The following is a 22,284-nucleotide window of genomic DNA, read 5'->3' on the forward strand; positions in this document are numbered from 1 at the left end:
AGTGAACAGTGGATCTCAGAATGACATTACACCCCACTTTCATTAAACCATGATCCATTTCCAAGTAGGATTTGCTGATATGTCTGTAAAGTTGGTGGTACAGTTGGAAAACGATGTTTACGTTGACAAAATTTGAGAGCTACTATTGTTAAGCATTGTCTGCTACCAGCATTACAAGATACAATGCAAAAATAATGGAGTAACACAACAGAGAGTAAAAATTATTAACTTTTTTGCATTGCTATGTTCTGTAAGAAGACGTCCAATGAGACAGTAGTATTGACAAACAATGTAACTCTTAAAGCAAATGTCAGTTTTAGTTACTTCTCAATCATATTGGTCCTGTGGCACTAGCAGTAAATGAATAAGGGAGTGAAATAAATACATACACGTGTACAAAATCATTGGTACGTCTGTTAAAGACCGACAAGCCCACAATGACCACTGAAAAAAAAAATAATAGTGAATAAAAAATGACTGAAAATTAACCAATGAAAATCAGACATTGCCTTGCATGGTAAGTGTGATTCAACATAATTTGGTTTAAAAACAAACTAAAAAAAGAGGGTTGGACACAAATGATGGTACCTCTTGGAAAGATTGAAAATAATTTGACCATAGGGACATGTTAAACTAATGGAAGTCGTCTAATTAGCATTACAGGTGTCTTCAAGCTTGTAATCAGTCAGTCTGCCTATTTAAAGGATGGCAAGTAGTTTGGTTTGGTGACGCGATGTGTACCACACCCAACATGAACCACAGAAAGCCCAGGAGAGAATTGTCCAAGAGATTAGAAAGACAGCTATAGAAGAGCATTTTCAAGGTACAAGCTACAAGACCATTTCTTGATAACTAAAGGTTTTGCTGCACAACATCCTGAGGAAATTCCAGCAATCAAGCAATTTCTGAGACCTTCTGCACCTGTCCACATGTATTTTACCCTCTCCTTTCAAACTGCTCAAGTTGTCTCAGGTTTGAAGGGAGACAAGGCTTTCTATCTCTCCCAAATGCCGTGATTGTCTTGAGGTTCCATTGTACCTAACATTGACTCAAGACACGCTATGCCAGATGCATCAAAGCAGCCCCAGAATACACACCGGTGTTTATGGGGACACACTGGAAAGCTGCAGGGCTCCATGCCTTCAAGGAACAGACTTGGACACCCCTGATTTAAATCTACACTAACTGAAGAGCAAATCGTACACATAGCTGCAGTCTTCTGAAACAGCTTCTTAGAGAAAACGTTTGGTGATGTCACATTGATAATGAGTCATTATCAATGATAGCAGCAAGAAAAACGTCACTTATTGGGTCGGTGGCAGGTCAGACCACATTCTCTGTTCTTTGGTGTTTATCTCAGTAGCTGCTGCGGCGGGTAGCTTGCAGTGGTTTCAGTCATGGGGTTTGGAAAACGAAGTACCGTGCCACTTTCTCACGGCCAGCAGCTTCCACTTTGTCCCTCGTTAATCCCCACCCACCTGTTCGACACTCATTTCTGTGAAGCTGTTCGACTTTCTTTGGCTACGTAAGACAAAAGAGCAAAGGTTAAGGTCAGTGCACGGCTTTCTCTTTGTAGACGAGAGAGAGAGGAAATCAAGTCTTCAGAACTTCTTGAGATTTGGGGTATCTACACGTTCTTCATGTGGGAACTGAAATACAGCAGAGGAATTAACAAAAAAAATAACAGACGCCTTGCTGTGTGTGGCTTCTAAGTACCTCTATTTTTATTACAGCCATGGGAACATTGAACTCGACCCACAGTATAGTAATGTATTACAGAGTCATGAACAAAAGTAAAGCCACAACGCTCTCATGTAGGCCTTTGCCACCCACTGAACAGGAAGCCAATATTTTGCTGAGGTATTTTTCTTTCTCTGTTGCAGCTTATAGCATCCTCCCACTCTTTTCAATCAATTGCTTTCAGATTGAAAACATCACAGATTCAGATTCAAACCCAATAGTTGCAATATTTTCATTTTCTTTTCTCTAAAACACCAAAGTGCGTAAGCAGAAACGACCCCTGTGTTCTTAGATAACCTCAAAAAAAAAAAGAAGAAGCTTTTAGCTTCTAGCAATTTTGTAAAGGCACAGAGGAAAACGGATTTAAAATAAATAAATAAATAACCATGGCGACGGCGGTTGCTGCGGTTAAATAAAGCAATGATCATTTCAAAATCACTCAAATTCAGCCAACATATGGGCATCCCCACTCCCACGCATGAAACCAAGTGAGAGCTGATTCACCTTGGCGATGCAGGGTTATGGAGAGGTAAGGAGGTGTGAGAACTCTAAATTGACATGGTACACAAGCCGGCTGCTGCCTACATGTGAAATCAAACAATATCAAGCAGAAGTGCAGAAGTTCCAACCAGATCTCGAACAAGCGTTTTGTGGCTCTGATTACGGCAGTGGTACCCTTTCTCCCAAAGTGTCATGACAAAGTCCAAGATTTGTTCAGTCTTACTTTGGAAAATCAATGAAAATGGGTTGTAAATGTAGAATAATAATAAAACTGTAGTTTTTATGATGCCCAGCGATGGACTGGCGACCGGTCCAGGGTGACCCCGCCTCTCGCCCGCTGACAGCTGGAGACCAGCGACCTTCCCAACCCAATGGGATAAGGGTGTAAGAAAATGGATGGATAGTTTTATGACTAGATAGCATAAACTAAGGTGTAGCAGGCTGAAGCTAGCTCATCCTTAATGTGAGGCACGGTGGTGGAAGGGTGTTGATATGGGGTCAGCTGCTAAAGAAATCAGCATATTCCTCCATCTGAATGATGAAAAATCCTCAACCATATGAAGAGAAAAGTATTTAAAGTATTAAATTACTACAGAATGGAATTATGTGTGTGAAGGATTTAGATTAAAACAGTTCTAGAGAGTTTAAAGCCTCAAACGCTGATTTTTGTGATTTCTGAAGATTTGTGATTGGTTGATACTTACATGTGAAGCCAATCTTATCCACTGATTTTAACTACCCCAGCAAAGGCCTAAAAATCAACTGTTGCCACCTCAGCAACTTTCTTGCTACATTTATCAACAAAAAATCAGTATTGGCAGAAATCCAAACCAACATGTTATGCTACTTAAAGATCGGTAATCATCGATCGGCCAGAAAAACTCCAATCGGCGCACGCCTACTTCAAACAACGAGCTTCTGATAAAATTGTGATAACACACTGACTTGAATTGATCATATTCCAGATCCAAACCCCAATTTAGATCTTAAGTCAGAAACCAACAAATATAGGCCAAAACTACCAAAGTACACTGATGTAATGTAACAAAAAACACACTCACAAGACTGTCCACAGCGATAAATTAAAATTTGTATCACGATAAGAATTTTATCACGATAAATGATAAAACAATACAGGAAATGTAAGAAGAAGTAATAAAAGGAATGGTCAAAATAAAAGATTTAACTGAAGAGAGCCCATCTAAAAAATGAAATCCACAATGGATGCGGAGTAAACTCTACCAAAAGTCTACTAAGCATATTTTAAATCTTAAATATAATCAGATAAGATGTAAATTATTGAGCTCATAATTGGGAAATTATTGGAAGTAATCTTAAATATTTGAAAACTCAAATTGGTCAAAGTTATAAACTGTTTTCTTATACTTCAAGCTCTTCGTGTGACGTGAGAGGTCTGCAACGAGTTGGCGATATTTTCTCATGATGTGGACTTGTGTGAATCCTGTCACACAACACGGCCCCACCCAAAGCATATCTGCCCATGGGTCGTGTGGCTGTGCGAGTGCATCACTGCGTTTAGGCATAAAATTGCAAATGAAAAGGTGTCAAGCCGCAAGCTCTTTCGCAGCAGAACTTAAAAAAAACAACAAAAAAACAAGAGGGTGTTGCTAGGATATGGTCCGCTTCTAATGTTCATCCTGCCACACCAAAGCTCTGCCGTCTAATTTTGTACCCATGTTTCTCTGACACAAATGAGAAAACAGAAAAAACAAATGTTGTTTTCTCAGCAACAAAGCAACTCAAACGCAAACTACCCAACCGCTTGGTCTGTTGCTCAATCAAACGTCTCGCAATACTAATAATCAGATTCAATGAAGCAATAGGTGACGTAACCTGCTAACAAGGGTTTAAGTTGAAATACAACGTGTTATAAAGATATAAATTAGGATCTCCTAATATTCGTCTGATTGTAACTCAAAGGCAAAGTCCTGAAAAATCACTAAAATATATTTTAAAAAACCATTTATCCGTTCCTTTTGAACAGATAAATGTTCAAAAGGAACATTTGCCCAGACAAATGTTGTGTCTGGGCAAAATTGTATTATTACAACACAACATTTTGTTTTAGACTTTTAATATGAAGTTGACCTTTACTTTGTACATTTACATTGATGTTTTTATGCTTTTCTACTGTTATTTCATTAAAATGTTAGCGTGCTAGTATGCTAAGCTAAAATGAAACATGTAGCTACAGGACAAAGTAGTCATGAAGACATAATGAGCAATTTTTTTTATCAATTACTTTTTACTCAAAAATAAAAACAGCAAATAATTTGTTTCAGACTTGTAACTTAAAAACAGTTCTACACATTTTTTGTTGTTGCATTTTATAATATCTTACCAGGATCACATGCTAAACTAAGATGATGATGAAACATTTAACTTCATTGCAAAATTGTGATTGTTCATGACAACACCTCATGAAACTCTTTCAGTAGTTAGTTCTGGTTAATTCTTTTTTTATTTGCAAATACAACAACCATACAAAATGGGTGTTTGGGCCTGTAATATATAAATAGTTTTTTTTTCCCACTCAATAAAATAATTAAATAAGAATTATGTTTCTGACTTTGCACTATAAACTCACTTTTTTATTAGGTGCACCTTGCAGGTAGCTTGTGTATTTCTCTGTTTCTTTGTGGCATCAATTCAACAAAATGCTGATCACATTCCTAACACATTTTCATTTTAACAACCTAAATTATTCATTATTAAATTAGTACAAAAATACCAGAGAAATATTCTGCATACTTTCAAAAGTAAGAACAGGAGTTCGGGTGTTGACTGTTTTTGGCCTGGACAATGAGATGATAGTTAATATGCTAGCTAGGCACTGTAAGTAAATTAATTTTTTATTATTATTTCTTTATTACCAGCTGTATTTCATATTAAAGCTTCTGTGAACATACTGTAAGTGGCAAGAGTAGCTATGTATGTCTGGGCAAATTGCTGGCTCCAGTTAAAATGGGAGAGTGGCTAAATTGATTAATGAAACAAAAACTAAAACAGAAATGAACAAAGTCATATTGCAGAAAAGTTTGCTTGCACACAATAACAAAAATGCTTTTTGAAATAAAGCAAGCTATATTTGATTCAGTAAATGGATCTTAATCAAGTTATTGCAAAGGAAGTAAATTCATGTCGACAATCACACACCGTTGAGGGATTTTAACGATGAATGAAGGAGCATTTCAAGAATCTCAAGCCACAATATTGCAGTGTTTTCCTGATATTGCTTGAACTCTTCTCAGTATTTGTTCCTTTGTCAGTTCTCAAGTTAAGAACTGGTGCCCTCTGCTTCTTATTTTCTTCTAAACAAACAGGCACAGGAATCAGGAGCATGATGTACTGTCGCTGACACAGCGGCCAACTGAGATGTTGCAGTGTGTAACAGTCAACCCTGTCCGTCACTCTTGGGTGTTTTATTTTGAGATTTTCCTCTGTGGTACTGGCGAATGCCACACACATGTTCAGCTGCAACTTCCCCACCTCTTGTTTTCCAACGATGTGCTCGTTGCTCAACAATACACACATAGACACACATCCCCATACTTGTTCACTCAACACAGATACACAGAACACACACACACCAGCTGTGTGGAGTAGATCTCATTGTGGTTCATTGTCAGTTTGCATCTCTGCTAAAGATTCGTAGTGGTCTAAAAACAAAAGGAAATGGCATATGATGCCGCACAAGATGTAGTCCTTCAGTAGGAACAGATGTTAATAGTCACATGAACTGAGAAATAGGCCAGTTTTAGATTTATCACTATCTGTGAGAAAGCTGCCATTGCAGGAACTGTTACGTTGCCAAAATTAAAGCTGGCAACATAACGCAGCTTTTTGAGTCTAAACATTGATTTTGGCACCCTCTGCTGGAAAATGAGGGAACTTTGTTTACAACGCCATCCAAAATCAATAAGTAGATTGTGAAAGTGAACGTATGGGGGGGAAATATAACTTATAAAATAGCTTCTGTATTTAATTTTATTTAATTTGGGATCAATAAAGTATATTTGAATGTGAATTTTTGCCAGTTTTGACCCTTAAGTATATAAAAAATATTTACATATATATATGCATATACCTATATACATCTCAAGTTTTTATTGTTTTTGTTTTTAGAAAATAAAATTAAGTATTTTCAATGGCTGGTCTGTCAGCCCTGACCAATCAAAGGCTACGTTCACAGAGCAGGAAAATTCCCACATTCAGCATTTCCGAACTTTGTTAAATGTACTCGGCTGTAAAAGTGGGTAGATACAAATGTTTGTCACACTCCTTGTATACCATGGATTACTAATGTCCCGCTTTACAATTAAGAACTACTTTGCATTGGTCTTTCATAAAAGATACCCAAAAATGCATCAAAGTTTCTGGCTTTAATATAACAAGATGTGAAAAGAATATTTTTATATACTAACTTTGACAAGGCACTGAATTCAGCAGACATGAGCCACTGACATTAGAGAGTTTATGATTATTTTTATAAATGCTTGACTAGATTACATGTGTTTACATATGTAATCTGCCTGTAATCCATTTTATTCTTTAAGAACCTTAACCGTTCAGGTCCTCATTTGGCGTACTTCTCCAGGTTAGTTATGTTGCTAGAAACTTAGATATTTCTCAGTTTTTGTGAGTTAAATAAAATGAGCAAATAGCCTATTTTGCATAATTTTCAGTGTTGGTGAGTGAACATGTAATAGACTTTCAAACCATATTTCTAACTATGCATTGGCATAGAACTCCTCATGGTATTTCCTCTCTGTAGTTTGAAAGGAGTTCAAGGCTTTGGTAAAGCGTTCAACAGACCATGAGGTCCTGGGCTTGAACTGGAATTCTCAGCAGCATATTCTCCGTCTCCATGGCAACATTTGAAAAGCCGGCGTGTCGGCCAGCTCAGTAGGAGTTTGTTTTTCACCACAGAACCGGAGCGCTCCGGCCTCAACTCTCTGCAAAGTGGGAGAGGAGGGAAAGCAGAAAAGTTGTGGAGGAAGTTTTCATCCAGGTAGGACAAAACAAAGCTGATGTTCTCTGACTGTGAGAGTTTAACTAAAGATAGAGTAAACTAAACACCGACTAGTGTTTAGTTTAACCAACAGGTATCTCCCAGACATCCTTCAGACTGGACCATGTTCTCCCTGTCGGAACTGGCGCCTGTGGATCCGCATCAGAACACGTGGAAGCTGCTGAAGCCCTGGTGGGAGGTCTTCATGGACTACCTGGTGGTCCTGATGCTGATGACGTCCGTCCTGGCTTGTACTGTGCAGCTGTCCAGAGACAGGGTGGTGTGTATTCCTGCTGAACTGCCTTTCAACGCAAGCAACGGTGTTCATCCACCAGTTGGCAGCGACGCAGTCCTCGCGTCTTCTGAAGCCCCTCTGCATGTTCCTCACAGCATCGGCCCGAATCTCCAGTCACCTGCACAGGGACGTCGCACACATCTGGTCTACCAGCAGTACATTTTTGTTAGCCAGGTATTGTTATTTACCTTTGGACTATATATGATTCTAAGGATAAACTGTTGAAGTAATGGGTTGTTTTGGGATGCTACGTTCACTGAGTTACCAACATTAAATGTATCGGATTCCACCTTTCCTGCAAAACCCATAAATGATTGTGGTCTAAACCTTAGCCAGTAAAACCCAGCACCTTTTTCTACGGTTTGCTTTGTCCAGAGGGTCTGACCTCTCGGCCTTTGACAAAACAATTCTGGAGGTACGGACTGTGTTGCAGTGCCAATTTTACCCAGTTGCTAACTTTTAGCTAACGTAATGTGCTGGTTCCACATTATGAAGCTTACTGGAAACTGGCTGCACTACAAACAATCATCCTCCACTGCAAAGAGAGAAGTGCCAAGCCGAACAAGATGGCTGTAAATGTTAATTCAGTGTTTTATAGGCGTGCCCAAAATGAATTTAACAGCTTTGTTAACTTCATCTGATGCCATTGCTAAGACTACAAGCCGATCACAATCCTAAAACAGCGTAGAAAATCAATGACATTTTCATAACTTCTCCTGCTGTTCGCTGATCAATTGAAATTCTACTTCAATGGAATCCACTTCAATGAGAGAAAGCCCAGATGGAGTACGGAATGGAGATGAGAATTGCACAGAAAGGCAATGGCCAGAAATAATTATTCCCTGGAAAGTTTTATTGGGCAGCAGGTTTTCTATAACTGTGGTTAATATGGCATAGCTGTAGCCATTTATTTGCCTCGCCTAATGGAAATGTTTTGTCCGTCTAGGTATGCTACCACGAAGCCTTACCCTTCTGTTCACGCTTCTTCCCCTACATGGCCCTGCTGCAGTCTCTGCTGTTGGCCGCCAGCGGCTCCTTCTGGCTGCACTTCCCTCACACCTCTTCCCGCATAGAACAATTCCTGTCCATTTTGGCAAAATGCTGCGAGTCCCCCTGGACGTCCCAGGCCCTGTCCCAAGCTGCACGGCAGGAAAACATCCGAGACCTGGAGAGACCGCCTCGCCACGCCGCCGCGTCGGCAGCTTGGTTTTCGATTGCGCCGGCCTGTACGAGCCACTCAAGCACAGGCTCCGGCACAGACAGCCCACTTTTGAAGAAGTCGGCCTACCCACCTTCTCCTTGCCCTTCCACAGTCTCCTCTAATTCCACCATGTCGTCTGTGTCCCTCGGCTCTGAGGTGCACTTGTGCTCTTCCGAGCCTTCAGTGAACAGTGAACGCCCCGGGCAGGTTTCGAGTCTGGATAGAAGTGATGGAGAACAGGCCAGGGCCCTGTTTGAAAGAGTCAGGAAGTTTCGGTCTCACTGCGAAAGCTCCGCTGTCATTTATAAGGTACAGGAACTACATATCTGTAGTCTGTTGTTTGGAAAAGTTTGCAAGTTCTTGCAGCCTTCAGTCAGATATGTTGCTTTAAAACTGCAGTATGTAACTTCTATGAAATTAGGTTTGGTTTTTTGGTTGTTTTTTTTTATTTTTGTTCAAACTCTCACCATGTTGCGACAGTATTGTATGAGACAGAAAAAATCAAACTCCTCTGCCTTCTCCCAGTGCTAACTAGAAACAACCAATCAGAGCCAGGAGGTGGGTCCTAGCGCTATCGCTGCCATAAATGCTAAAGCTTGTTAAAATGGCCGCCGATGACAGGGGATAAAAGGTTTCCCCTTAATGGTAAGTTGTTTTTCTGCCATTACAACATTTAGCACAAAACAGATGGACAGCGCTAAGCCCCTCCTCCTGGCTCTGATTGGTGGTTTCTGGTCGGGAGCTGTGCATTTCTTCAGACGGAGTGTGAGGGTTTGCATAGACCAGCCAAGGAGACGTAAAATAATTTCCAAAAATAATCTTAATTTATTACAAAAAATGTCCAAAATAATTCAAAATGACAAATTGGGCCCAAAAACTGAGGTCAACATAACAAAATGTAACTCAAGTGGTAACAAAAGAAACTCAAGCACAAACTGACCTAACAAACAAGACATGAGGGAAACTTAAATAGTGGCTGATCAGACCACTGCTAACACACACAAGGGGGTAACTAACACACAAGAACCTAACAAATATTAATGAGATTATTATTAAATCTTTAAATTAAATAAATATCAAATTTAAACCAACTTTCAAAAAGAAGAAACATTAAATAAATGGTCAAAATAAACTATAAACCAAATATCCCCTTCCCCTGGTGAACAAATGGACCGGCCCGCTGAGGGAGTTTGACATCCGTGGACCTCAGTCAGCTGGAGCTCATCTGTAATTTCCAGGGGCAGGTCCAAAGGAAATTAATAACTCTAAAGGAAGAAATTAAATGGTTGTCTTTAACAAAAAATACAAAGAACTGACAAATAAAGTTAACTAAATGTGTGCACTTCAAATAGTTAACTTAAAAAGTCAGACTAATAAAAAATAATTTCAAAGATATAGATAAATCTAAACTAAACACTAATTAATATATGTAAAGCAACATTAAAGAAAAACAGAAAACCATTACCAATTCTGTGTGACAGCAGGGGCGGCTGTCACACGGAGAATGTAGCTCAGGGCGGAGTTGAACTTTTCACACACTGTCTCACAATGTCATTACATGGTGGCAGTTTTAACAAATATTCAAAAAGCGTATACAATTTAAATAAAAGTCACATACTGCACCTTTAACCAACATACCAATACGGATGTATGCTATCAATTTTACAAGACAAAACAAGTCTTGTTTTGTCTTTCCAGGTTTACTTGGCTCAGACGATATTTAAACTGCTGATGGTAACGCTGATCATGAGCTACACCGTCCCATTCCTCGGCTCCCTCTCCTTCAGCCACGTCTGTCAGCCTGCAGAGCGAACGCTAGTTGGCTACACAACCTTCGAATGCGTCCACTCGCTCTCCTCCCTCCTGCGCAAGCTGCTTGTGACCTACCTAGTCCTTCTAGGGATTTATGCGCTTCTTAATTTTTACACCCTCAGCTGGAGTTTTCGCAGGTTAGGACTCGCGTCGATTTTTGTTTTACTTTTCTTTGAAGTGAAGTACAAGTAACCTTTTGCACATTACAAAAAGAATATAAAGCATGTAGTCACATACCTCTATCTATGCTTATTTAAAATGACACAAGAATAAATAAAACAAAAGGAAGCAAAAATAAAAAGAGAAGAAAAATAACAAAATAAAAACGATGTAGCTGTGTCAAAGAAGTCTGACTTTGACACTTTTGGTGCATTTTTTAAAGAGAATGCTCAGAATATTAATGCTGTTTTATGAAGCATTTCTCTGTGCTACTTAGTTGTTGTTTTTTTTAGATGTGTAATACCTTATGTCCTATTTTACATTTCTCTTTCCATTTAGAATTTTTTTCTTGTTTCATTACCTCTCCTCAGCTGCCTTCGAAAATATTCCTTCCGCTCCCTGAAAGACATTCCCGATCTGATGAATGACCTGGCCTTCCTCATCCACATGCTGGAGCAGTACGACCCCCTGCTGGTGCAGCGCCTCTCCGTGTTTCTGTCGCCGGTCAGCGAGAGCAGACTGCTGGAGCAAAGCCTGGAGAGGCACTGGGGAGAAGAGAAGCTCCAGGCTGTGACCAGCGTGGACACAGACGGCTGCAGCTCCCTGCAGCTCGTCGCCCTGCCTCGCCTCCCTCCGGCTCTGTTCACCCTCAACCAGCTTCAGGCCCTCAAACTGGAGCTCATCGCTGACGCCAGGTTTACTTCGCAGGTGGCAAACATGACTTCACTCAGGTGAGATGTGCGGGAAATCAGCCTGCATGTTCTTTACTCTACGGAAGAGAATTAGGACCACTGAAAAAAAATAAATCCAAACTTAATTTGGAGATTTTTCTCTGAAATCTGAGACGAAAGTCAGAATATTTTTTTTCTTCTCAGAGTTTTTAGAAAACAGATAAAAACAACAACAAAAAAAGTCTGAATTCAGAGAAAATCAGAATCAGAATTTGGACAGAATACTCACATTAACATCAAAATCCTGAAAAAAAAAAACAGAATTCTGAGACTACAGTCAGAAGTTTGAGAGAGAAAAAAAAATCTGAATTCTGACAGAATACTCACATTTAAGTCAAAATTCTGACAAAAACATCAGAAATCTAACAAAAAAAACCTCGGAATTCAAAGATTGAAGTCAGAATTCTTCCAGAAAAGTCAAAATTCTGACAGAATTCTCTCATATAAATCAGAATTCTGACAAGAAAAACCAAAGATTCTGAGATTAAAGTTAGAGTTGTTTTTTTCAGTGGCCTTAATTATCTTGCATACTGTTCATATTCCCTTGCTTTGTTCCCACCCACCCCCTCCCACACACACAGGGAGCTCCACCTTTACCACTGCCCCGCGGCTGTGGACCCCGGTGCGCTCCCGGTCCTCCAGGAACGCCTTGAGATTCTCCACATCACCTTCGCTCAGGCGTCACAGATCCCCAGCTGGGTCCTCTCCCTCCGCAACCTGCACGAGCTCCACCTTTCGGGTCGCTTGGGCGGCGAGAGCGGCGTCGGTCACGGCTGGGCTCTGGGGAGCCTGCGGCAGCTCCGGCACCTCCGGGTTCTGGTGATCCACGGGATGCTGCAGAGGGTTCCGTCAGAGCTGTGCGAGGTGGCAGGAAGCTTACTGAAGCTGGAGATACACAACGAAGGCGCGAGGCTGCTTGTGCTGACGGGACTCAAGCGAATGGTGGACCTGACAGAACTCCGGCTGCAGGACTGCCAGCTGGACCGCCTGCCCTCGGCCCTGCTCACGCTGACTCGCCTCCAGACGCTCGACTTGCAGCACAACAACTTGAGAACCCTAGAGGAACTGCTCGGTCTGGTCCACCTGCAGCGTCTCTCTTGCCTCAAACTCGCCTACAATCGTGTGTTGGCGCTGCCGCCCACCGTCGGCGTCCTTCGAGGCTTGGAGATTTTGGATCTGTCCAACAACCAGCTGAAGAGTCTGCCCCCGGCGCTCTTCACGCTCCACCGGCTTCGTCGGCTGCTGCTGGCTGGCAACCTGTTGCCTGAGCTGCCCTCTGAGGTCAAGGCGTTGGGGCTGCTGACAGAACTAGACCTGAGTGGAAACAGGTTAGAGAGCCTAACCTCTGACCTCTTCAGCTGCTCGGAGCTCCGCGTACTAAATGTGTCTCACAACTCGATCGGTTCACTGCCTGTGGGAATTTCAGCGTTGAGCCACCTGTCCAGGTTGGATTTGCGCAGCAATAGTCTGGAAGAGCTGCCTGCTGAGCTGGGCTGCTGTTTGGGGCTCTGTGGAGGTGGGCTGCTGGTAGAGAGGTGGCTCTTCCTCTCCTTGCCTCCTCACGTCAGGGACTTCCTGAGCCGTTCTCACGCCACCAGCGAGGGATACTTCGAGGATCACTCCAGGCCAGAGTCGGACACTTTCCAGTACTCTCCCGCTCAGTGGAGCTTCTCTTCAGCTCTAGAGTCACAGATATAAGGCAAAGCTGGCCTGTAAAGATGGCATTGAGCAACTGCGCGAGACGTAAACGCCCCACACTGTCTTATGCAGTGATGTTGGTTCCAAAGCTCTATTGACCAATACTAGGAGCTGAACGTAGAAGGCAGCTCTCCTCATTAGCATAAAGATGCACACAGAGAAGCAGAAAAAGGAGAGGAGGCCATGACAAAAGAAGGAGGGATTGTATAAAGAAAAGACAAAACAAAATATCTACTTTTCTTGACAAAAACGCATGTTTAGGGGAAATGAAAAAGAACTATAAATTTCTTGACGGAAACTTGTGTGTAAGGAAAAGGAAAAACTAAATATATATTTATGTTTTTATTTCTTGTATCAGTTTTGGTCCTCCATATATATCAGCATGGTAATGCTTAGTAAATCAAGTAGCATAAAAAAAACCTATACACGTCATTTGTACAAAACATTACAGCAGCTTAATTTTACACTGGAGTACTTCATTAGGTATGCCTGTTTAATTACTTGTTAACATAAATAGTGAATCAACCAATCCCATGTTAGCAACTCAATGCATGTAGGCGACTAGACACGGTGAAGACGGCTTGCTCGAGTTCAAACTGAGCATCAGAATGAGGAAGAAACTGCTATTGGGGAGAAAACAGGATAGTGAACGTAGACAGAGTTGGAGATTTTTCCCTCGGGGTGAGCGCAGAGAGACTGACGATTGGTTTTATGGAGAAAATCTTACTCAACTGTAAGCACGGACCAAAAAGGATGTGTAGCTCTGGATCTAACAATGACACTGGTGATTATGTATGTCTGTATTAACAAAAGAGTGGTTTAATTCTCTGCTTTCAGAAGAATAAATTTCATTCTGTGAATACTTTTTGTTACTTTGTTTGATTTTGGTGGCCTTCACTTAGTTACTTCATGATATATTTCTTAACTGGAACAATAACAAATTGTGCACACACTGCAACTGAATTTAATATTTTGTGCTGTTTTAGTAAATGTACAAATGTAGATGACTAAAGAATGGACCATTTAGTCATCTACAAATGGTAGCTGACTAAATGATATAAAAAACTTTCAAAGTAAAATATATTTGAATACATAGACTATCATAGCACATAAGCATTTTAAAAATATACATACATTTTACTTACTCCTTGCAAGTGATTATAAGAACTTCATCACATAAATCAAGATGTGCTTGGTACACTGAGAAAGCCACAAACCTTTAATTGAATGAAGGAGGTGATGTGAATAGAAGTTGCCCTTTGAAAAAAAAATTCTAGATTTGTTTTCCATTTGTCTTTATATTTTATTCACATTTATTTTTGTCATGAATGCTTTAGTCCTAGACGTTTTAAGTGCTTATATAGAGATTGATGGATATATATTTTATGTTCATTCAGCATCTATGCACCACAAATCTGGAACAAACTTCCAGAAAACTGTAAAACAGCTGAAACACTGACTTCCTTTAAATCTCAACTAAAAACCCACTTGTTTAGAGTTGTATTTGAAACGTAATCAATTGCAAGTTTATTGACAGAATCTGACTTGATGTTGTGTTTTTATTGTTGATTCTATGTTGCATTGTGTTTTTGTATTTGATTTGATGTAAAGCACTTTGAAATGCCTTGCCACTGAAATGTGCTATACAAATAAAGTTTGATTGATTGATTGATTGATTGATTGATTGATTGATTGATTGATTGATTGATTGATTGATTGATTGATTGATTGATTGATTGATTGATTGATTGATATTACCTGAGAATCATGTATTATATTGCAAGTTACAACCTCCCTAAATTTTAACCAGCATACATAATTTAAGTGTCATTTAAAAATCACATTTATGAACTTCAAAATTAGATACTTTACTTGGTATACAACTTCTTTGATAATTTGATTGTACTTGCCTAAAAGCGTTAACGTGTAATTATATACCGTCAGTTTATGTCCCTTACGAGCTTCCGTATACCGAACCCATCGTCTCTCGATCCCGCTTTTTCAGACCGTGAAGGACTGTGGCACACCTTTCCTCCAATTGCTGGCTGCATTTGAACAAATCCACCAATAAAACAGACGCCTTTACAGTGGTAGGCGGAACTTCCGGTTGCCTGTACAAACCGACTGAGGCCTCTCCATGCGGTTTTGATCCGGTGGATTTCAACACTGACGTCGTACAGGTATGAGCTCCATGTAGAGCTAAATTATTATAGTTTCTAGTGTTTACGGGGTTAGTGTATGGTTAAACTTTCATGTTTTAATTGTATGTATTTAGATTTTGTCAGAAGGTAACCCGTGTTAAATTGAAACCCGGACGTTAACGCTAGAGCGCTGTAGCTTAGCCTTTTAGCTTAGCTTCCCCAACGCCTTGTCAATTGTGCTCTTTTCCTTTAAATTTAGCTCCCGTGTTTATCTCTAAACTTAACTTCAAGTAATAAACGTCTCATGTCGAGAGCATATTGGCAGATGTCCATTTTAAACTGTGCAACCCGCTAAGTTAGCGACGGTTATGCAACACAATAGGTTTTCATTGTGGTTAGCACTCAGAAGCTAACAGTTAAAACGACGCGCTGTCTGACCTATTTGTGTGGGGGGTTTTTTCCCCTTTTTTCTCACGTGCAGATTTCGTTCGAGCTACGCTTTTTGCGCAAACTTGTAAAAACCTCAAACAGAATCAGCTAGTAAGCGTCGTATGTCGTATGTTTTGAATAGCGTGCCGGGCTAAGACAATACAAATGGTTTCACTCAAGGTCTGCTTTGCATTGAGCGTGGGCGAATTCGGGACCTTTTACAGAACCACAACACATATTAAACGACGTACTTCATAATGAAAACTTCCATAAGTAGTGTTTTGTTTGTTTGCGTGTGTACCAGGCAAAAACATAATCGCGTATAATGGCTGAGAATGACGTTGACAACGAGCTGCTCGATTATGAGGAGGATGATGAGCCACAAGGAGCCCCGGAGAGCGCGACTCCCGCGGGGAAGAAGGAGGTGAAGGGGTCTTACGTTTCCATCCACAGCTCCGGCTTCAGGGACTTCCTCTTGAAGCCAGAGCTCCTCCGGGCCATCATAGACTGTGGTTTCGAGCATCCGTCTGAAGGTAAAAGGTCAAGCAATTGTACAGACAGTTCATGTTTTTATTTGTTTTTTTACTATAAAATACTGCAGTGGCAGAATAGAGTAAAACTTCCTCCAGTTATCTTAGCTATTCACTTATTTTTATTTAGTTTTTTCCATTTTTGCTTGATTCTTTTAAGAAATTTTGATATGACTGAATCCTAATGTAGAATATGGTCTAAATGTTAGAACCTCACATACCCAGGATGATTGAAGAGTTGATTTCTCTTATTTCTGGAGATTTATTTCTGTTTCAGCGAGGGTTAAAAGGCAGATCTAGTGACTCGTACATTTTACAGCTGGACAGCATAGTAGAAATTACACACCCTAGTGTTTTGTAGGTGTGGAAATTCTGGCTAAGCTTGTTTGTTTGCACCTACATTATCATTCAATGAAAATATTTTTTCAATGAATATGCTGCCGAAGTATTTATTTATTTTTTTCCCTTTGATTCTCGAATTGATCAGTAATTCTTTTTAATGTTTCTGTTTTCAGTCCAGCATGAGTGCATCCCCCAGGCCATCCTCGGCATGGACATCCTGTGCCAAGCCAAGTCTGGCATGGGCAAGACGGCCGTGTTCGTCCTGGCCACATTGCAACAGATCGAGCCCGTTGATGGACAGGTGGGTTCGCTTAGCGGCGGTTTGGGTCGGATTTGGCAAACTGTAAAGAACTCATTTTAATTTTGGGCCGCACAAAGATCATAGATGTCCTCAAAGGGACGTTTGTGGAAACAAACAAAAAAAAAAAAAGTCTAAAACCTATGCCGGCTGCATAACCTGAGTACTGAACATTAAATAACATTGATCATCTTTTCATGTTGGTTAGAATTGGGAGTATAGAAATAAACTATGGCTCGATTTGATTGATCAAAAGTTGTCGAAGCACCTAACTGTTTATTACTGAAGGATTGATCGCAGTATTCCAAAATTAAGACAATTGGAACAGATTTATTAGTGCTCCCCTGTAATAGACATAATTATCTCCATAACAATTTTAAGAAACTCAATAATATACATTTGCATGATTTGTTTTTGTCTTTCTACTGAAAACTGGATAATAAAAGTCTTCAGTCTGGTGTTTTAGTCTCAACCAGCTGTTTAGAGACTCCATAAATCCTTTTATTTGTTGCTTTATTTATTATATTTAAGATGTCTTCCAGTTCTTGTGTTAAATGTTCAATAGGTTTCAAATTTTTTGATCTTTGACAATGTATTCTTGCATTATTATGCCATTACATTACTTGAAAATGGTCAGAATATCAGAATAATCAATTGATTTAATTGGTAACTTGAGCTTTAAATTAGTCTTTTTCTTAGTCAAAAACGAATGTTTCCAGCTGTTTGGGAAAGTAACTGGTACGTCTGCCATCGCCATGGCGTCTCACTCCATGCCCCCCCCCCCCCTCAGGTCTCTGTGTTAGTCATGTGCCACACACGAGAGCTGGCCTTCCAGATCAGCAAAGAGTACGAGCGCTTCTCCAAGTATATGCCCAACGTGAAGTGCGCCGTGTTCTTCGGCGGCCTGGCCATCAAGAAGGACGAGGACACCCTGAAGAAGAACTGCCCTCACATCGTGGTCGGGACCCCCGGACGGACCCTGGCTCTGATCCGCAACAAGACCCTGAGTCTGAAGAACGTCAAGCATTTCGTCCTGGACGAGTGTGACAAGATGCTGGAGGCGCTCGGTACGTCTTCCTGTTTGTCGCCGGCTGTTCGACGCTAAAGGCGAGTGCGTTTATGGTTCTCCTTTCTTTCTCCCCCCGGCAGACATGAGGCGCGACGTGCAGGACATCTTCAGGATCACCCCCCACGAGAAGCAGGTCATGATGTTCAGCGCTACGCTGAGTAAGGAGATCCGGCCGGTCTGCCGCAAATTCATGCAGGACGTAAGAGAAACTCATAACTTTTTCGCATTCTGCCAAGTTTGGAGTATTAGGTTTACTTCAGTAAATGCATGACAAATTAAAATGAGCGCAATAATTTTCAGTTTTGAAAGGCTATTTTATTGATGGTTTTACTAATGGGTTCAGCTGTTTGTGGTTTTTATTTTCTTTTGATGTGCTGTTTTTGGTTAATGTGTTTTAGTCCAGATGTTTAGAATAATTTTGACGTGAACATTTTCAACTTTTCAAACTCAGAAATTTCCTCCTTTTTTTTAATTTTATTTTTTTGGTCTGAATGTGAGATTTTTCTAGCAAATGTAAGACTTTTCAAACTCAGAAATTTGCTTCTTCTTTTTGTTTTTTTTTGCAAATCTTTGAAAAGTTTTGGTGGAAACAGACATGGTTTAGAACTAAACAGACAAAGCAGTGTTGCAATCTGTAATGAATTCTTACGTATAGGATGCGAGAATTGCGACACTTAAAATGTCATAAAACACCCAAATTAAATGCAGTACAACAAATTTCCATGTAAGGACAGAAAAATACAAACAAAAAGGAGTAAATTTACTAGAGGCTTCTGTTTTGGTCGCGTTTCATTTTCATCCATGTTTTTCCTGCAGCCGATGGAGGTGTTTGTGGACGACGAGACCAAACTGACGCTGCACGGTCTGCAGCAGTACTACTGTAAACTGAAGGACAGCGAGAAAAACCGCAAGCTCTTTGACCTGCTGGACGTCTTGGAGTTCAACCAGGTAAATCCACGGGCCAGACATTTGACTCGATGTCATGGAGTTCCTCAAGTTAAACAGCAAAAACACTTAAGGATAGTGGAAACGTTCAGGTTATTTTTCAATTGTTTTTATTAATTTTTTTGTCACCTGCTTCAGAAAGTTAAACTCATCTTTAATATAGATTTGTTACAGGAAGCTGTAATATTTCAAGCTTTCTTTTCTTGAAGTTCCGACTACTGGAGATAATGAAAAGCCCTAATTCAGGATATCAGAACTATATTGGAAACTCATTGACATGTAAATGTTTCCTGAGCCTTTAGATGATCTCAAGTCTGGATCAGTACGATGCAGTTGGAGGATATGTGACAAAAGGTCTTTGCTACAAAAGCTGGTTATTCAGAGTGCTGTATATTATCTTAAGCAACATTGTAATTTTCTGAGACTGAATTTTGGGTTTTCATTATGTTAGCCATAAAGGCTTAAAATATTTCACTCTGCCATAAGTCTATAGAATTCCGAGTTTCATTTCCAGAAATAAGCGACGCAGAAAATTGATCTCTTTCAAAAAAACACAAAAAAAAAATCAAATTTCCTCCATAAACCTCCCCATGTTTGTTGTCTGGTGTCACGCCTCTAAGTTCCGACGCTCTGCCTGTAGGTGGTGATCTTTGTCAAGTCTGTGCAGCGCTGCATCGCTCTGTCTCAGCTGCTGGTGGAGCAGAACTTCCCCGCCATCGCCATCCACAGAGCGATGGTTCAGGAGGAAAGGTGAGACCCCCAGAAAGCTCACCGCTCTGCTCACACACTGATAAACACACAAGCCTAGACCAGCTAAATGTGTTCATGGGAGCAGAAGGCATCTTAATTTAACCCGACCAAGGCTGAAACGAGTAATTGACTTAATCTTGATTGTGTGGTGATTTATTGGGTTAATCATTATCGATCGATTATTGAAATCATCAACTAGTTAATTGTGAACTGGAGAATACAAACCCAAGAAATGGCCATCTGCTGAAGGAACAACACAGTAGGAAGACAGAACTGTACAAAGACCATCAATATTTTGTATTTAAGATGAGGGGAAAAAAATCACCTTTGTAAATATGGTCCATACAGAACTCCTCAATTGTTTTAACACCTGGTTCAGTTCTGGTTTTATGTTTGATATGATACGTTTTTTTTTTATCCAATTATTAATCCAAAAGTAGACTTTTTTTTTTTTTTTTTTTACTCCAAATGCATCATTTGTTGCAAATAGAACCATTCTTTAAAAGAATGCTGTTGCATTTTAGGTAATACAATTTTATTTTTAAAAAATTATTAAATTATTTTTTATATACATTTCAAATGCTGTTTTAAAAAAAAAGTGCAAGTGGCTAAATGAAAAATCTGCAAAATGTCAATTTTATTTAGCCGAGGAGTCGTTAAAATAATTAACACGGTAATCATTAGTTGCAGCCCTGAACTAAGCAGGACGGTAACACTTTAGTTGCTGCTCTCCTCCCAGACTCTCTCGCTACCAGCAGTTCAAGGACTTCCAGAGACGGATCTTGGTGGCGACCAACCTGTTTGGCCGAGGGATGGACATCGAGAGGGTGAACATCGTCTTCAACTACGACATGCCCGAAGACTCAGACACCTATTTGCACAGGGTGAGAAACTGGCCTTCCTTTTCTCTCTCTCTCTCATTCATTTTGAAATATTCCAGGAATTTCTTTTCTGTTCGGATATTAAGGTTTTTTTTTTTTTCTTTCTTTCTCTTTTGGATTTAACAATCAGGTTGCCCGTGCCGGTCGGTTCGGAACCAAAGGCCTGGCCATAACCTTCGTGTCAGACGAAACCGACGCCAAGATCCTGAACGATGTGCAGGACCGCTTTGAAGTCAACGTGGCCGAGCTGCCGGATGAGATCGACATCTCCTCTTACAGTAAGTTCTCACCAGAGCTCAGCTTAAAGGTGTTTACTGCTTTTTAGAAGTCTTCAGATGTTTGATGCGTCTCTCCTTTGCCCCCCCCCCGTCCAGTCGAGCAGTCCAGATGAGCCCTCACCCCTCCAGACCAACAGAAGTCTCCTCTTCGTGGATCCAGTCTTTTTATTTGGAAGTAGATGTACTTCGTTGTTGATTTGAAAGCTCTGCACGTTTGTTCGCAAAAACGTTTATTTTTATTGTCAGTTTATGGGGATAGGGGGGGATTTGATTTTAATTTCTTTTATGATTTCTTTGATTTTTTTTTGTTTTGCCTCAATTAAAACTTTTTATAAAATGCCATTTTTATCGTTGTGCTCTCTCATTAAGACTGTTGTCTACATTGTTTTATTGCGCTGTTGAGGTAAACCTTAATAGACTTGAGGAGTAACTCAGAGCTGTTGTTTTTTTCTTTGCTTTTTCCGAAGCCTAGATTTGTATTGTAGGGTTTTATATCTTCAATGCTAAAGGTCAGCGGTCTTTAGATTTGAGTAAACGGACCTATTTGGCTCATGTGGCAGCTCTTTCTAATGGAATGGCTTCTATATATTAAGTCAACAAGTATAATCCTAGTGGTGAAATGGCAGATTTTGGCAACATTTAGGCACTGTAACCCCCCAAAAAAACTGACTCTCACTATGTATGTCCTAGTATTTTGGTGTGTGAACATAAAAATAAATTGGAACAAACAATTGTGAGAAGTGGCTGCTTGAAACTGACTTATAAACCATGCTAGCAGCTGGGAATGGTCTTGTTAACAAGTGGAGTGATATTCTAGCAGTATTGATATGAAGTTAAGGGCTCATTGCGGTGTTTCATACCAATACTTTGAAGTGACAAAAGCATAACAAGCTAACGTTTGTTGGTTAATCATTAAAAGAAAAATTAATTTCATAAACCCAAAATTGATGGCGGTGCAAAAAAAAGTTTAATAAATTCAAGTTTATGGACAAAGCATCTGCTTAGACTGCTTTATGAGAATCTGCAGCCAGAGGCTTCTTCATGTCACTGTAACACAGACGGCTACAGGAGATACTTTTTACCCACAGCTACTAGAATCTTGGTTGATATGAATTACAATATTTATTTTTATAATTAATGTTTTCAATGGAATTGATATTTTTCTGTAGATTTTAAAGGGGCGGTATTTGTTTTCCAGCCACATAATTTTACAGCACAATCAAGTAACTTCTTTAACTTGCCTTCAGTTATGAAAAAAATGCCGTATATAGCCTATATCAAATATAACTGAAGAAATTTGACTTGACTTGTAGTTTTGACGTCTTGAAATTGGGGCGGAAACTTGGAGACAGTGATACGTCATTCATCCAGGTGCTGTTGTTTAGCACACCTGAATGGTTGCTATGGGAGATTAAAGGATTTCTCAAACGTGTACGACAGATTAAAGCCGAA

The 22,284-nt window shown here is 40.1% G+C and overlaps 2 protein-coding genes across 5 annotated transcripts; both read left to right on the forward strand.

Moving 5' to 3' along the window:
• The first annotated feature begins 2,190 nt into the window (after window positions 1-2,190).
• si:ch211-106h11.1 (volume-regulated anion channel subunit LRRC8D) lies at window positions 2,191-14,647 on the forward strand. 4 transcript variants are annotated; one of them, XM_044100456.1, is made up of 8 exons: window positions 2,205-2,269; window positions 7,037-7,273; window positions 7,368-7,553; window positions 7,664-7,742; window positions 8,515-9,078; window positions 10,468-10,718; window positions 11,112-11,471; window positions 12,053-14,647. In XM_044100456.1, exons 5-8 carry the CDS (start codon window positions 8,563-8,565, stop codon window positions 13,167-13,169), a joined length of 2,244 nt encoding a protein of 747 aa, XP_043956391.1. In that variant the 5' UTR covers window positions 2,205-2,269; window positions 7,037-7,273; window positions 7,368-7,553; window positions 7,664-7,742; window positions 8,515-8,562; the 3' UTR covers window positions 13,170-14,647. The 4 variants fall into 4 exon arrangements, with proteins under 4 accessions (XP_043956388.1, XP_043956391.1, XP_043956390.1 ...); XM_044100453.1 differs by having other exon boundaries at window positions 2,191-2,269; window positions 7,192-7,273; window positions 7,356-7,742; XM_044100455.1 differs by having other exon boundaries at window positions 7,349-7,742.
• A 485-nt stretch (window positions 14,648-15,132) lies between these two features.
• ddx39ab (DEAD (Asp-Glu-Ala-Asp) box polypeptide 39Ab) lies at window positions 15,133-21,564 on the forward strand. Its single transcript, XM_044100457.1, has 10 exons — window positions 15,133-15,349; window positions 16,044-16,272; window positions 16,785-16,912; window positions 17,700-17,976; window positions 18,059-18,177; window positions 18,795-18,926; window positions 19,564-19,673; window positions 20,413-20,557; window positions 20,685-20,832; window positions 20,929-21,564. Exons 2-10 carry the CDS (start codon window positions 16,065-16,067, stop codon window positions 20,943-20,945), a joined length of 1,284 nt encoding a protein of 427 aa, XP_043956392.1. The 5' UTR covers window positions 15,133-15,349; window positions 16,044-16,064; the 3' UTR covers window positions 20,946-21,564.
• The last annotated feature ends 720 nt before the right edge of the window (window positions 21,565-22,284 follow it).

This window comes from Gambusia affinis, linkage group LG19 (genome assembly GCF_019740435.1).
Source record: "Gambusia affinis linkage group LG19, SWU_Gaff_1.0, whole genome shotgun sequence".
Lineage (NCBI taxonomy): Eukaryota > Metazoa > Chordata > Actinopteri > Cyprinodontiformes > Poeciliidae > Gambusia > Gambusia affinis.